The sequence below is a fragment of the Culex pipiens genome, chromosome 1 (assembly GCF_016801865.2).
Source record: "Culex pipiens pallens isolate TS chromosome 1, TS_CPP_V2, whole genome shotgun sequence".
Taxonomy (NCBI): Eukaryota; Metazoa; Arthropoda; class Insecta; order Diptera; family Culicidae; genus Culex; species Culex pipiens.
Window position 1 is genome coordinate 111,305,705 of NC_068937.1, and position 15,786 is coordinate 111,321,490.

Genomic DNA, 15,786 nt, shown 5'->3' on the forward strand with positions numbered 1-15,786 from the left:
AGTGCGCGAAACGTGGACCACGTGAGGCGAATTGTTGCGATTTCTATGCAGCACGAATCGTTTCTCACTCTAAAATTACCTTGTTGTGCAAACTCAAACAAGCGTGCACAAGTGACAGATTGCTATTTGGACATCTACACTCTTATTCAAAATAAACATTTGTCTTCAAACCCAACCGAAATCTAAAATTTGTTTGAGATAGATTGACTGACTGATAACAGAATGTTTTGTCTTTTGCTCTTTTCTTTAAAATTGAGTAAATCTTGCAGTCGGAATCAAGTGGGTAACACGCAAATTTGGTTCAGCTTGAACATGGACGAAATATTATTGAAAATCAGCTAAGCTTAGGTAAGAATAAGTTAGAATAAAATTTTAACAGATTTGACCAAAATAAGATGTTTCAAATTTAGCTTTCTTTCAACACAAAATTAAGCTTATTTCATATTTGGAATGGGAACAAATTATTGGGAAAAAAAGTCTAATTTTGAAACAACCTTAAACTAGAAGTAGCTCGTTACCCTTTAAGCGATAATGGTTCTATTCATAATAACCGTAATGGCTTCCACTTTCTACAACTTCCCCCGAACCCAAAACTCAACCAAGTGTCGTATCATAAATTTGTACAATTTAACGGTTATGTACCCAACAAATCCCCCCTCGTCGTTTCCCCCTGGCTTGCTTCAGCAAACGATTCGGGAAGAAATTTCAACCCTGCATCCGTCAAATGCTACCCCAGTTTGGGTAAACCTTTCCTTCAAAAGGGCAGGGAATTCGAAAGCATATCGTTTATGGATATCAAATTTGGTGGGATAATATCGATAATCTCCCGCCTCCTCCTGGAAATCGGACAGAGTGAGCGGGAATCGAACGGACGGGTTTCGGTCGGTTATTGATTGGCTACCGAATCGGGATGGACAGTTTTGAGGATTATGGGTGAAATTGCGAGAGGGGTGGGAAGGTTCGGCAAATGGAATCGTTGGTTTGTTTGGATGTGAGCTTTTGAACATTTATCAGAGTGTTTCAGTTGGTGGCCACAAACTAATGAGTCATTTTAACCCGAATTTCTCCGAAATCAATCCTATTCAGAAATGAATTTCGAAGTTTTAGGTGGTTTGGTAAAATATAAGGTGTAGTTTGAGTGTAATTCGTTCAAACTTGAGAGTAATTTACCCAAATTTGTATCAAATTTACACAAAATCGAACGAAATGAAAACATAGTCTTATTGGTCCCTACACCCAAAATTCCGAGTCGAGAGAATCGTTTCCTCAAAATTTATTGAGGGCTCAGAGCCAAAATCGAGAGAATAATTCTATCAACTCACACCACCATAACAAATGAGTTCATTTGTTAATTGATACAATAAATCTCCAACAAGTGTCATACATCGACATCTGACCACTCTTAAGCCACTAAGCTGTGATGGCCGAGGCAGTAAAGTCCTTGGGTTAGTATGTCAAAGGTCTACGGTTCGATTCCCGTAGTCGACACTTTTGGTTTTTTGTTTTGACGGATGAAAAGTTCAAATTTTGCAAATGAACTTCGAGAGGATAATTCTTTCGCCCATCTCGAGCTGTGTTCTCAGTGTCCGTAAATGGTACCACCGACGACGTACCACTATTCTTTCGTCTCGAGGCCATTATTCTCTCGGACAACCGCTGCCCAGTTTTGGGTGTAGCTAATGAGTAATTTTTACCCAAATTTTGTCAAAATCAGTCCAAATCACTAATAAATCTTGAAAATTTTCCTTTCACATTATTTTTTGTGAGTAAAACTTACACCAAATTTTGTAAAATTAACCCAGTTTGAAAAAAAAGTTACACAAGGTTGAACATAATTTACACAATATTTAAAGAATTAAAAACATTCGACTGAAAATGTTTTTGAAATTAGTTATTTTCAATAAGCGTTTGAATGACAAACAAGAAATCATGACAAACAACTTTCAGAAATGAATAAGATTGAGTGAAAAATTATGACTTCTAATCCAAGCTGAACTTTCATACCTTATGTATTTAACCTCACTCCACAACACACACTTATAACTCTTATTATCATAATCGGGCCCATGTTTGCGTCGTTGTTGTTATTCGCTGCCGTCGACACTGTCACGGAACTCTGCGACGACCAGACCACGCAATCCTGTCTGCAAAAGTAATTACCCTCGGCGAGTAGTGGATGCGGACAACTGCAACTTCAAATAATAAAACCAGAGGGGGCCACTTGCGTGACTGTCACTCTGGAGCTCATATAATCGCATGCCCTTTCCCTTCCCTTTGCTAGGGGTGGTTTGATTAAGGGCAAAAAGTTTATGTAGTCAGTTTAATGAGACCTTTAGTTGGACTTAAAATAGTCATCTAATTGCTACGCTTAGTAAAATGAAGAAGATTGCTGGGAATGTGTTATTATGATGATCATAGAAACACTTCAAATAAGTGGTTAGAAATCAGAAGTGTCAATTATTTACAAAGCATAAAGAAAAACAAATGCACAGTTCAGATTTGTGCTCTAAGTTGGATGCTTTCAACTTAAATTTGGGTAGAGTTCAGACATATTCTGTCAAAAGTATCATTTAAAAAGAAAAAAATCAGACTTAAGTAAATTCGCCCAATTTTAAGAAGTTTCAAGGAAATTATGTAAACTAGAATTGTTGCTCAGACCCTGTTTGAAAAATGTCGCACGTCGTACGAGCTGTCGCGCGGTTTTGATTTTACCGTTTCGATATCGATTGGTCGAAAGGACGACAAACGTACGACAAACACTCGACATGCCCGACATTGTTTTTTCCATCGATTTCCCTTCAATTCGACGTCACGATTTTCGTCGACGCAAACAGTTTGACAGTTCTCTTCAGTTGGTCTTGTTTGGACTTGATTGCAACCGAATCGAACCAGTTATTGTTGATGTTGGGATTCGGAAGGATTTTGACCGGTTGATAGGTAAGTTGTGCTTCTTTTTCTGTCGGAAAGTTCCGGCCGGAGTGGGCGAGTGGCCAAATTATAGTTTCTTATGTTCCAGATATTCAGAATTCAGTCTTCGTGGCGGTGGAGGAGGAGGACGAGACGCATGAATCCGGCAGGCCAGGTCTTCGTGGCGGAAGACGGGACCGGAAGGAACCGAGCTTATGGAGGATATGGTTCATTCCAAAGGAGGAGGAGGATGAAACACCGAGTGTCAAAAGTTCTACCCAAGGTAAGAGAAAAAGGGGTATAGAAAAAATCATTTCGTGGCGGTGTTTCTGATCCACCGGAAGTTTTAATCAATAGAAATGTTGCTTCAAGCCATTGAAATGATGGAAGAGGCGCATTTCAAAGTATCGGGAGTGAGCTTGGAAGACGGAAAGTATGAGGGCTAATATTGGGTGTTATTATTACTGGACTTCAGAATTGTATAATAAAAAACTCTAACATAAGTGCTCCGCCAGGAATATCTTGATGATGAGCTTCAACATTTGAAAACTACCAACATCCTGAATAATATTGTAAAGATTTTTTATATTTTTTTATATTTTTTTACTTGAAAAAATAAAAATAATTTAAATAAAAAAGGTTGAAAACAAAGCAGATTACGAAAAAAATTTTTATTAAAAGGTTTGCAGAAATCTAAAATTCTAAAATTCTAAAATTCTAAAATTCTAAAATTCTAAAATTCTAAAATTCTTAAATTCTAAAATTCTAAAATTCTAAAATTCTAAAATTCTAAAATTCTAAAATTCTAAAATTCTAAAATTCTAAAATTCTAAAATTCTAAAATTCTAAAATTCAAAAATTCAAAAATTCAAAAATTCAAAAATTCAAAAATTCAAAAATTCATAAATTCAAAAATTCAAAAATTCAAAAATTCCAAAATTTAAAAATTCAAAAATTCAAAAATTCCAAAATTCCAAAATTCCAAAACTCCAAAATTCCAAAATACTAAAATTTCAAAATTCTCAAGTTCTAAAATTCTATTTTTTTTTATTTCAGAATCTTTTAGAATTTTAGGATTTAAACAAAAAAAATAATTTTAGAATTTTAGGATTTTAAAATTTTAGAATTAAAGATTTATAGAATTTAAGAATTCTATTTCATAATTTTAAAGTTCTTAAACTCTAAATTCTGAAAATTTTAATTTTTATGATTTTGAAATACTTAGGTTCTACAATTTTTAATCTCTTAAATTTTTATATTGTATTACACTCAGCCCCCGGTGGTTGGTCACTTTTTCTTTTGTAAAATGGGTGTCAAACTAAACAGTGACCCCTTTCGTTTGACAACAGTTGGTGTCAAACCATCGGGTTTTGAGTGTATTCTTATAATTCTTGATATTTGTAAATTTCAAAAATATCAAAGAATAAATTTCATTTTTAAATTATTCAGATATTTTAAATTTTTACGATTAATTTAAACATTCGAACATTTTAAAATTGTTTAAAGTCTTTTAAGTTCTTAGCTTCCTCAAAGCATGGACTTTGGGGTCTTCAGAAACACAGGCACTTTAAATTTAAAAAAAATCAAAAATATTTAAACAGGTCCAGATGGGTTTTCTCCATAAAACTTTGGAGAAAAACCATGCTTTGATGTTGATTTTTAATTTAGAAATTTAAAATGTTAGAATTTTTGGTTGTCTTAAACTTTCTTTTATCTTTATTTTCTTAACAATTTATATGTTTTAATTAACTACTCTTTTAATTTATTTATTTTTTTTTCAAAAATTTTACATTGAGAGTTAAATTTTTGAATATTCCTTAATTAATTATTTATGAATTTTCACAGATTTTTTGAGTATGATATCTGTCCTGAGATTCCCTTTGTTTCAACAACAAAACTCTAGATATGATTTGGATATGAATTCAGCCGAATGACGTTATCTTTTTTCAGGTAACCAAAAATATTCCAATCTGATCCTGCTAACAACCCAGCGTCTTCGTGTTGTCCCACGCAGTTTGTTGAACGGAAGCTGTAACGACCGCAAAAACACCTGCTCCGGAAGTGCGTAAACCGACGTTGTCCCGTACTCCGGTGGCCATCAATCCATGGGACATAAACTGTGGCGCCGCACCCCGCCGTATCTGCGACTAGTCGAGGAGCAATAGTCCATCTTGATCAAGATGCTGCCTCGCACGCTGGCGTCGGCTCGAAAAGATGGCTGGCAAATTCCGGACCCGGAAGACAACGCCAAAAACTTCCGGCCAAGATGAAAGACCAACCGGAAGACAACGCCAAAAACTACGTGGAGGTCGCGACACACAATGAATGTATTTTAAATCGAGTGAAAAAGTACAATTTACAGTAAAAATACATCTAAAAATAAATAAAAATAAAACAAACATCAATTTTTTACTGCAACATAACCTAAAAACCCGAAATGACATCACACGACAAAGGCACGACATCCTAAATAACAAAACCGTGCGACGTCGGTCGAATGTCGTACGACAATGTCGTACAATTTCGATCATCGATCGCACGACAAATACGACATTTTGGTGCAAAAACGTATGACATTCGCGCGAAAGTCGCACGACATTGTCGTGCGACGTCGTACGGTTGCATGGACGACAAACGACGGACGTCTGACGGACTTTTCAGTCAGGGGATGACAGATTGTTGAATCAGTGTTGCCAGTTGAACAAATTAATTCAGATATAGGTAAATTTACCCAATTTTACGAAGTTTTAAGAAATTATGTAAACTAGAATTGCTGAATCAGTGTTGTCAGCAAATCAATAAAAGCTAGTTAGTTCCGTTCAGATCCAAGTAAATTTACCCAATTTTAAAAAGTTTTTTAAAAAATATGTAAACTAGAATAAGTGAGTTCAACTGAAAGATTGCTGAATCAGTGTTGGCAGTAACTGAATAAAAACTAGTTAATTTGTGTGACCAAAAGTTTATGCTCTTTTCAAGTGTTATTCTAGGTTACGCAAGTCACCACTCAATTGACTGTGCCATAAACAATTAGACTGGTAAAATAATACTCCGATTTATATGTAATAAACCCCCTCAATTGAGCTCCGTTTCAATCCCGCCGATTGTGGTCCGTGTCCGCGCCATTGTTCCAATTACCGACGGGCCGGGACCACTAATCACACGCATCAGCAATAATTTGAGGCCATTCCGATTGGCGGCGGCAGCAGCAGTGTGGCCAGCCTCATTATTCATATGGAATTCAAATTATACCTATAAATTACTCGCGAGCCACGTGAACGATTTTCATGACGCGAAACCGCGCGGTACTCCGCTGGTCACGAAATGGGAGCGTTCAAATCATTCCAGTTGGTAAATAAAAATTAAATGGTGCCGCGATAAAGACTGCCGGCTAATGGCCTCCGCTGAGCACATATAATTTTAATGATATTTTAATAGCATTGCCGTCAAATAGAGCGTGCCACCCGCCGAAAAAACCAATATGGCCGACCTCGGTTGACAGCTGCACTAACGCCACTCCCTCGGTTTTTTCAGCATTCCCCATCGCCCGCCGGATCGGTCACCCGTACCAGAATCGAACGCCGCCGAAGCGGAAAAAGCCCCGCACCTCGTTCACCCGGATCCAGGTCGCGGAGCTGGAGAAGCGGTTCCACAAGCAAAAGTACCTGGCGTCGGCCGAGCGGGCAGCACTGGCGCGGGGCCTCAAAATGACCGACGCCCAGGTGAAAACGTGGTTCCAGAACCGGCGGACCAAGTGGAGGTAGGCTCTAATTTTTTGACGAATTGAATGTATGTGAAGTGATGACAATGCGATGATAGATGAAATCTATGGTTTGACACTTTTTTTTTTTTGCTTGCAAAGCTAACTTTCAAAATTAGCCTAGAAAAATCAATCTGTTTTTAATGATTTTTGAGTAACTGCTCACAACCGTGTACAAATGACAGCAAACAAGCTTACGCATTTTTGAGTAAACAAAAACAAAGCTGTTTAGGTCTAAATTCAGATTTCCTTCCACAACCAAAAGCAGATGTTTTCTTCCGTCCCCTCCTCTCAAAATCAGAAATCTAATTCATTTGCAAATCTGCCACTCAAACCGCAGAAACCTTCTTCCCGGAGAAATTAAATCTCCCTCTCCCGGGACGACTTTCGGCGCCGTAGCGGTGGTCATCATCTTTACGAGCCGCGCAGAAAAGTTGAGGTTATGCATAAGGCGGCAGGAAATCCCAGCGGCTTATTTGTCGGAAGGAAGATGAAAGCCCAGCCCAAGTTAATATCCCACCTGTAAGAAGTTGGTGGTGCCACCTCAGCTTCTTGGGAGGTGTCTTATGGTCGTCTGTTAAGAAGAAGGAGATGAAATTTAATGTAATTACTCCTATTTAGATAATTAAGTCGGTTCTGGGGAGGAAGGTGGGACGACGGTGTCGTCTTGGTGGAGTTTTGAAGGAGCGGACTTATATTTTTGCGTGTTACGAATGGGGGAGATTTTTTTTTTGGTTTTAATTATTCCAAAAGGTGAGATTAATTTTATCATGCAGCCTTTTTATTGTTTCTCAGAAGGTATCATTATTTTCTTGCATAGAACTCATTTTAAATAATACATATCTACTGTAACGAATAAAATGATATCACTTGTTGAATTATTGTCTATGGCAATATTGAATATCTAATCAAAATTTCAGGGTTTTCCTTCAAAATTCACCCAAGAATGTCCCACTATAGGGAATGGGGTTGCCATCCCCAGCTTTAATCACTCAGTTTTTTGCGTCAAAACAGACCGTCTCAGAAATGAGTAAATACGGGTGAATTTCATTACGCGCTCAAAAATCTGGGAGAAATTCACTCATCTTTAGCTTCAAAATTCATTCCTGAGCAAATAAGGTTTGAAGAAGCTACATCGCCGACAGCTACTGTCACCCAAATCTGACGTTTCAAAACTCAATCCTGAGTCAAGTCAGTTCGGCGAACTCTGCTGCATCTTCATTTCAAATCACAAAATTTTCGCAAAACCTAAAAAATATATACATGACGAACTCCTCGTCACAGTGACCTGCTACAAACAGTGATCGAGCTCGAGCTGTCACAGTCCCTGCGAAATTTGTTGGTTGAAATATCGTGGCGGTCAAATAAAAAAAAACAGCTAGAAGTCGCCTGGCAAAAACAAACATTTGCTAGAAAGAGATAGCAAATCTGATGCAAACAAACCCGCAGCTAAACATACTTTGAATATGTTGGTAAATTTCTGACCAGAAATCCTTATTAAGATTTGAAAGAATTTCATGTTCTTTGTCAATTGGGTCCTTAAATTAAGCAAAATTTTGTGGTTTCATTGTTCACAACGATAAAGCTTATTTTTCAATGACCCTTTGTACGACTGTGGGTCTCGTGGCGCAGGGGTAGCGGCTTCGGCTGCCGATCCCGATGATGCTATGAGACGCGGGTTCGATTCCCGCCTTATCCACTGAGCTTCTATCGGATGGTGAAGTAAAACGTCGGTCCCGGTTTCTCCTGTCTCGTCAGAGGCGCTGGAGCAGAAATCCCACGTTAGAGGAAGGCCATGTCCCGGGGGGCGTAGTGCCAATAGTTTCGTGTTTTTTTTTTGTACGACTGCAAAGGATTTAAAAGAGATTCCGTGAACGTACACTCAAAGTCAGAAGTATCCCTCAAAAGGGTACTTTCAATCCTCAAAAAGGATACTTTCTATCCTTTTTTAAAGTTCATCCGGCGTCACCCTTAGAAAAGGGTATGTCAAATTCAGTACATTTTCAATACCCTTTTAAAGGGTGACGACGGGTGAACTTGAAAAAAGGATACTTTTTACTTTGAGTGTATCCTCCAGACAACGCATTCCATCAAAACAAATCGAATCAACATTCGCTACACGCTGCAGAAATAAAACTCAAAAGTGACATATTGGCAAATGACATTTCCGGCAAGACAAACGATGGGTTGATGCAATTTCAACGAAAAAAATTGCAGACCTTGTCCTCCGACGACGTCGGCATCGGTCCTTGTGTGACAGCTAACAACGGTATACAAGAGTGTAAACAGCATTAGACAGTTTTTTTGTTGCCTCATCATTCGCCTCCAAATTGGCCGGGCTTGATTTGCATTCCCGCGAGATCGCATCGCAGCGCAGGCCAGTGTCTTCTGCGCTCGACTACACCATGACTATAGATGGCATCGTGTTGCGGTCACGTAACATTCCGCAAATCTCCGCGGGTAATCACGAAAAAGTGCAATCCTCCCGCGAAGAATGCCTCAAATTCCCAAATCGCCGCGCCACTGGTGGAGGCCAGAGCAAAGGGCCCAAAAGGAAGCGGAGGTTATTCAATCAAAGCCGACTTCGATGGCAACTCTTCTAGCTGTCAATTAGCGCACCGTGCGCGGCTTCTGGGCACTTTTGCGTTGCGGGGTTGGAGAGCCTGGAAAGGCTGAAAGATTGTTTGGCCGCCGCGGCGTAGCGGATTGGATTGTGTTTAATTGAAATTCAATTAAAAATAACATAATTTTACCATAATCGAATAAATCGCAAGCGAGCGATCTGCGGAGAAAGAAACGGAGAAAAAGGTCCAAAAGTGGCCACCGTGACCGTTGGTGGTGGTTAGGAAAAAAAATCGGAGGCGAGAGTCCATCCCAGGAGTAAATCGCGCGAAATTGTATTGCTTCTGGGGTCCGGCGGTCCAGCATTCCGGGCGAATATTAATGAAGGAGTCGTGGCCGCCGCCACCGTTTGGAGCGCTCTGCTTTTTAACGTAATTTATACGAAACAATTAGGTGAGCAACAATTACGAGATTAACATTTCTAATTACGATTTCTGAATAATTCATGCTTTCATTATTCGGGCTTTATGTTGGGGAGCGTTGGTTGGTTGGCCCTTTTTGGTCGCCATATTTTCTTTTCTGGTGGCGGCCAGTAATCAAGCGATGGCGCAAAGGATAAAAGAAATGGCTGCGATTAGACGTCTGGAATAAATTAAGTACAGCAGCAGTGGCAGCTGCTGGAATAAAACGAAGCTTGTCGTAAAATTTGTTTAAACTGGGCTGGTGGCTTGAGTTCATTTTTTTTGTTTTTGCTGATTCCAGCAAAATTGATCCCCAAATAGCGATTTTTTTATAGCAAAATCAGTAGAAATCTTTACTGATTCGGTCAGATTTGATACGTTTCCAAACCAGCGAAAAAATAGCGAGTCCAACTATATTTTCTGCAGGCTGAGGAATAGCGATTTTTTTTTGCTAGTTTTAGCGAACTAAATTGGGTCCTAAAATGAAGCTTAGATTGCTGATATTATTGTTTACAGCGATAAAGCTTATTTTTCTGAGTACAATGAACCTTTGTACGACTACAAAGAGTTTAAAATGGATTTTTAAATCAATTTTGAAAAATTAACCTCGCGGTCCTTCTTGACAGAAAAGTTCCTACTTGACAGCTCGTTCCAAGGGGACCATAGTTGATCCATCGAAAAAATGTTGTCTAGTCAAAAAAAAAATTTGCATTCAAATGAAAAAAAGTGATCAGAAATTGTTTTTAATCGTGTTATTTACCGTTGTACATAAAAATTGACATAGGGCTTTAGTACCCAATTGCGTTTTGGCGATGGATCTCCTGTCTGTGTACAGAATTACTCAACTGTCAGTCATCCAATCAGTGAATTCGCTCTGTATCCGTTTCAACATACACTCTCATTCCAAATCACTTAGAAAATTCTCTCAAATTACTTAAGACCAATTCAGTCACGAAATATTCTAGCAGAGCTGGTTCTGTCAGAATCCTGCTAGAATCATGGAATGTTTCTGCTAGAATGCTGTTAGAATATCCACCTCTGTTAGAACTCTGCTAGAATCCTGCTAGAACGCCGTGACTGGGAAATATCAGATTTGAGATGTGTTCAGCAAAAATAAAATGCCGTCAGCTCAGTTTGAACAAGGCACAGTGAAAAAAATATAATTTGGCTCAAAAATGACGAACTCCTCGTCACCGTGTCGCGATGCAAACGATGATCGAGCTCGAGCTGTGACTGTCCCAGCGAAATATGTTGGCTGAAATATCGGGCGGTCATAAAAAAAGTCGCATGACAAAAAAAAACTTTTGCTGAAAAGAGAAAGCAGATCTGATGCAAAAAAAACGCTGCTGCCATGTAAACATACTTAAAATGTGTTGATAAATTTCTGACCACAAAGTTTCATAAAGCTATTTCTTGAACCCTTTCCTTTGAATCTGCGTACTAGCCCTAAAGCTTCATCTACAATCAAACTCTTGCGGAAGCAATCATCAAATTGATCCAGATGTCAGTCGAGTATCGACCATCGGTTGCCGAGATCCCTGTCTGACATCGAAGTTGCAAAGTAAACAGGGGCAAAGTGGCAGACGCAACATTCTGCGATTTACCATTGTAATCTAGTGATAAAATGTAAACGCATCTTACCGTAAGTGAAGTTTGAGCTGTCAAAATTGCAATAATCTAATCGAACAAAAAACGCAGCCAGTCCGACGAAAGCATGCTGGAAAGTCTTGTGATTAGATTACGCTCTCAGCACTTTTCTTGTCAATATTATTAATTGCGTACATTCAAGAACACCCGAAAACTCTGACTCTGAGAACGGATCACATTTCACAGAATCTACAGGGGAGGAAGGATGCGTGGACATACCGTACCAAACGCTCCAGTTTACAGTTGAGCAATTCTCTACCAAAACCGGAAATGGATTTTATTTGTATTTTTTTATTTGGCTCAAACTTTGTGGGGGCCTTCCCTATGACCAAATAAGCTATTTTGTGTCACCCATACAAGTCTCCATACAATTTTGGCTGCTGTCCATACAAAAATGGTATGTAAATATTCAAACAGCTGTAACTTTTGAATGAATTTTCTGATCAATTTGGTGTCTTCGGCAAAGTTGTAGGTATTGTTGAGGACAATTGAGAAAAAAAAATAGGTACAAGGAAAAAAATATTTGCAGATTTTTTTATCAATTTTTTTTTCACTAAAACTCAATTTCCCAAAATACGTATTTTTTGATTTTCGAGATTTTTTGATATGTTTTAGGGGACTAAAATCCGCAACTTTTGAGCTATCGAGAAACATGGTCAAAAAATCTGCCGCCAAGTTATGAATTTTTGAAAAATAGTGATTTTTGTAAAAAAATCCAAATTTCATGCAAAAACAAATTTGAAGTTATTTTTTAATGCAAAATTGAATTTGCGATCGAAAACTACTCTACAATTTTTTTTGATAAAGGGCTTCGTTTTCAAGATATAGCCACCGAAAGTTTGATTTTAGCAAAATATGTGCAGTTTTTCGATTTTTAAAAATAGTGACCATGAGCGACCATTTCTAAAAATATTTTTTTTGAAAAGTTCAGAAAATTTGCTATAAAATTGTCTAAGAGACATTGAAGATTGGACCTCGGGTTGCTGAGATACAGCCGCTTTAAGAAAAAGAAACACGAAAATTGAAGTTTTCTAAGTCTCACCAAAACAACCCACCATTTTCTAATGTCGATATCTCAGCAACTAATGGTCCGATTTTCAATGTTAATACATGAAACATTCGTAAAATTTTCCGATCTTTTCGAAAAAAATATTTTGAAAATAAATAAATCAAGACTAACATTTTAAAAGGGCCAAACAATGAATATTACGCCCATTTAAAATGTCAGTCTTGATTTATTTTTTTTTCAAAATATTTTTTTCGAAAAGATCGGAAAATTTCACGAATGTTTCATATTTTAACATTGAAAATTGGACCATTAGTTGCTGAGATATCGTTGTATATGTTTCTTTTTCTTAAAGCGGCTGTATCTCAGCAACCCGAGGTCCAATCTTCAATGTCTCTTAGACAATTTTATAGCAAATTTTCTGAACTTTTCAAAAAAAATATTTTTAGAAATGGTCGCTCATGGTCACTATTTTTAAAAATCAAAAAACTGTAAATATTTTGCTAAAATCAAACTTTCGGTGGCTATATCTTGAAAACGAAGCCCTTTATCAAAAAAATTGTAGAGTAGTTTTCGATTAAAAAATAACTTCAAATTTGTTTTTGCATGAAATTTGGATTTTTTTACAAAAATCACTATTTTTCAAAAATTCATAACTTGGTGGCAGATTTTTTGACCATGTTTCTCGATAGCTCAAAAGTTGCGGATTTTAGTCCCCTAAAACATACACACCAAAAAATCATGAATTTTACATCAAACGTAATCATGAATTTAACGCAAATTGAAGTTATGTAATCAGAAAAGAGATGTAAAATTATGATTGTTTCATTTTATTTGTTGTTTTGCTGATTTTTATTGATATCTATAAGTTTTCACTGGCCTGGCACTTTGTTTTCCAAATATTCACTATCACTGCAGTCACAATTTTCTAAATTTCGCTTGATGATGGCCAATCCGGTAGAATTCGTGTGCTGCCCCGTGAGTAGTTCGTTCACCTCCATCGCTTTCACTCAGAGGTTGTACTCGGCCGCAAGTTTGTTCTTTTTTCCAGGTCTTAGTATTGATAATGGCGATTTTGACATTCTCTAAAAATCAAACACCACCACCACTTTCATTGTCCTGTTTGGAGACTGTTTGATACAGATCTGAAATGAATTAAATAATAAAAAAAATACTGTAACTAGGGGAACAGCATCTAATTCCAGCGTGCCTTTAATGTTGCCATATCAGCACTTTGACATTCAATTACAGCTTATAAAAAGCTTTTTCAACTGAGATCAAATGATAAATCGGCCAATAAGAAGTGAGCAAGCAAGTTTCTATCAAAAGTTTTGAAAATTAGTTGTTTGAATAGTTAAAATAAGTAAATTAGATGGAGTCAGGAGCGAGTGCTTATTTTGCTAAACATACGAGAATTTCTCCTATTTGATACCTGGTGAAAATATTCAAATTATTTAAAATTTCTAGAAGTTAATAATTTCAAAACATAAGAATTAATAAAATTTAAGAATTGTAGATAATAATTTTGTGTTTGTAAAATTTTCGATTCAATAATTTAATAATTTAATAATTTAATAATGTAATAATTTAATAATTTAATAATTTAATAATTTAATAATTTAATAATTTAATAATTTAATAATTTAATAATTTAACAATTTAATAATTTAATAATTTAATAATTTAATAATTTAATAATTTAATAATTTAATAATTTAAAAATTTAATAATTCAATAATTTAATAAATTTAATTAAATTTAATTATTTATTTATAATTTTATGATTTTATAAATAACACCGACCAACAAAGTTTCTGCGCAGGCTCAACTCAAGGGGGCCCCAAAAACATGTTTACTTTGTATTTTTCAAAAATTTCAAAAATATTTGGACAGAGCCGAATGGGTTTTCTCCAAAGTTTGTATGGAGAATTAGAGCTGTTCGCTACTCCCACAAACTTCATGCTGCTCCCTCGAGTTGAGCCAGGTTTCAGAATTTTAGAGTTTTATAATTTTTACTTTATTATTGTAAAATTTTTGAATACTAGAATTTCAGAAGCAAAGAATTTCAGAATTTTTGTGTTTGAGATTTAAAAAAAGTTTTGGCTCGTAGAATTGAAGACTTCAAGAATTATTATTTTTATTATTTTATTGTTTAGAATTTGTGATTGCATTAGGTTTGGATCCCCCCTCCTGTCCTCCCCCACGCACATTTCCATCGTCCTCTTTTTTCCTCCCGGCACACCTCCACCGTTTAAAAAAACACGACTCACCCCAATCCGCTTTCGATCGCAGACCGGTTCCTTCCCGTCCCATCTTCCAGCATGATCCGCCGGGTTAACGATGTTTCACGTTCTCTTCCACCGTCGCGAAGGCTGAAATCAGGAAATCTGGAACATAATGTTATGATTTAGCCGCTCGCCCACTCCGGCCGGAACTTTCCAGCAAAAAAAGGAACACAACTTACCAATCAACCAGCCAAAATCCTCACGAACCTTTACAACAATATTGTTTTTCTGATTTGATCAAGTCCGAAAAAAGATCAACTGAAGAGAACTGTCAAACTGTTTGCGTCGACGATAATCGACGTCGAATTGAAGGTAAATCGATGGAAAAAACAATGTCGAGCATGTCGAGTGTTTGTCGCACGTTTGTCGTCCTTTCGACCAATCGATATCGAAACGGTAAAATCAAAACCGTGCGACAACTCGTACGACGTGCGACATTTTTCAAACAGGGTTACCAAAATTATCGTGTATATGTTGAAACGTAGCTTCACATTAATGACTACGTTAAATTCAATTATTTGTAACTCAATTTTCGGTCATTTACAATGCACATAGCTGGAGCGTGTTATTTGATGTAATTTTGTGTTACATTTAACCGAACTTCGCGTGGATTCGTTTGACAGTGTAGAAGCAAATCAGAAACGTCAGCCATGTTTAAAGCTGTGCAAAATTGTTGCCGTGGCAGTTTTTCTTAACTTTTAATCGTTTAGTAGCAGGTCTCAAATCAACTAAACTGTAAGGAAAATACGACAAAAACTTCTGTAAACGTAAGTTTCATCTGTTTGCCAATGAATCTTAAGTCAAATCAACACAGTTTATGTTGTTTCTTTTCATTTTAGTATGGTGAAAAAATCTTGGTGGATTCCGGCATGGTACTTGTTCCGAATAAAGCTGTGTTGGCTTAGGAACGGTTACCAGCAATGCAACCACTATCCGGTCCAAGCTTTAGCGGTCAAAATGTATCTGGATTCCGGAAAAGGTTTCCCGGTAAGTCTACGTGCTTTCAGTAGTTGGCAAAATCCCGCTGGAAGTGACTCGGATGAGGAGCGGAGTTTGATTGACAAATACGGAGCGAACTGGACTGGATTCCTCAGTACGGAACCATTTAAAGGTCAAGGCCCAGAACCTCCAGCGCGGCGGCCCAGATTGCGTTGATGGCCT

General features: G+C 37.2%; 2 protein-coding genes and 1 long non-coding RNA gene across 3 annotated transcripts in view; 2 read left to right on the forward strand and 1 right to left on the reverse strand.

The window, feature by feature from the left end:
• LOC120417220 (T-cell leukemia homeobox protein 3) overlaps positions 1 to 15,786 on the forward strand; it is a 51,768-nt gene that overhangs the window by 19,306 nt on the left and 16,676 nt on the right. Inside the window, exon 3 of the mRNA XM_039579181.2 lies at positions 6,439 to 6,664. Coding sequence (XP_039435115.1) covers positions 6,439 to 6,664 — 226 coding nt within the window. The remainder of the gene's footprint in view (positions 1 to 6,438; positions 6,665 to 15,786) is intronic.
• LOC120417219 (uncharacterized) lies at positions 2,671 to 5,563 on the forward strand. Its single transcript, XM_039579180.2, has 3 exons — positions 2,671 to 2,937; positions 3,017 to 3,190; positions 4,858 to 5,563. The coding sequence occupies exons 1-3, from the start codon at positions 2,766 to 2,768 to the stop codon at positions 4,974 to 4,976; spliced, it is 465 nt and encodes a 154-aa protein (XP_039435114.1). The 5' UTR covers positions 2,671 to 2,765; the 3' UTR covers positions 4,977 to 5,563.
• LOC128092415 (uncharacterized) lies at positions 13,189 to 14,860 on the reverse strand. Its single transcript, XR_008211750.1, has 3 exons — positions 14,805 to 14,860; positions 14,611 to 14,727; positions 13,189 to 13,485 (listed from the first exon to the last, which is right to left on the reverse strand). It is a non-coding gene; the product is annotated as an uncharacterized LOC128092415 (long non-coding RNA).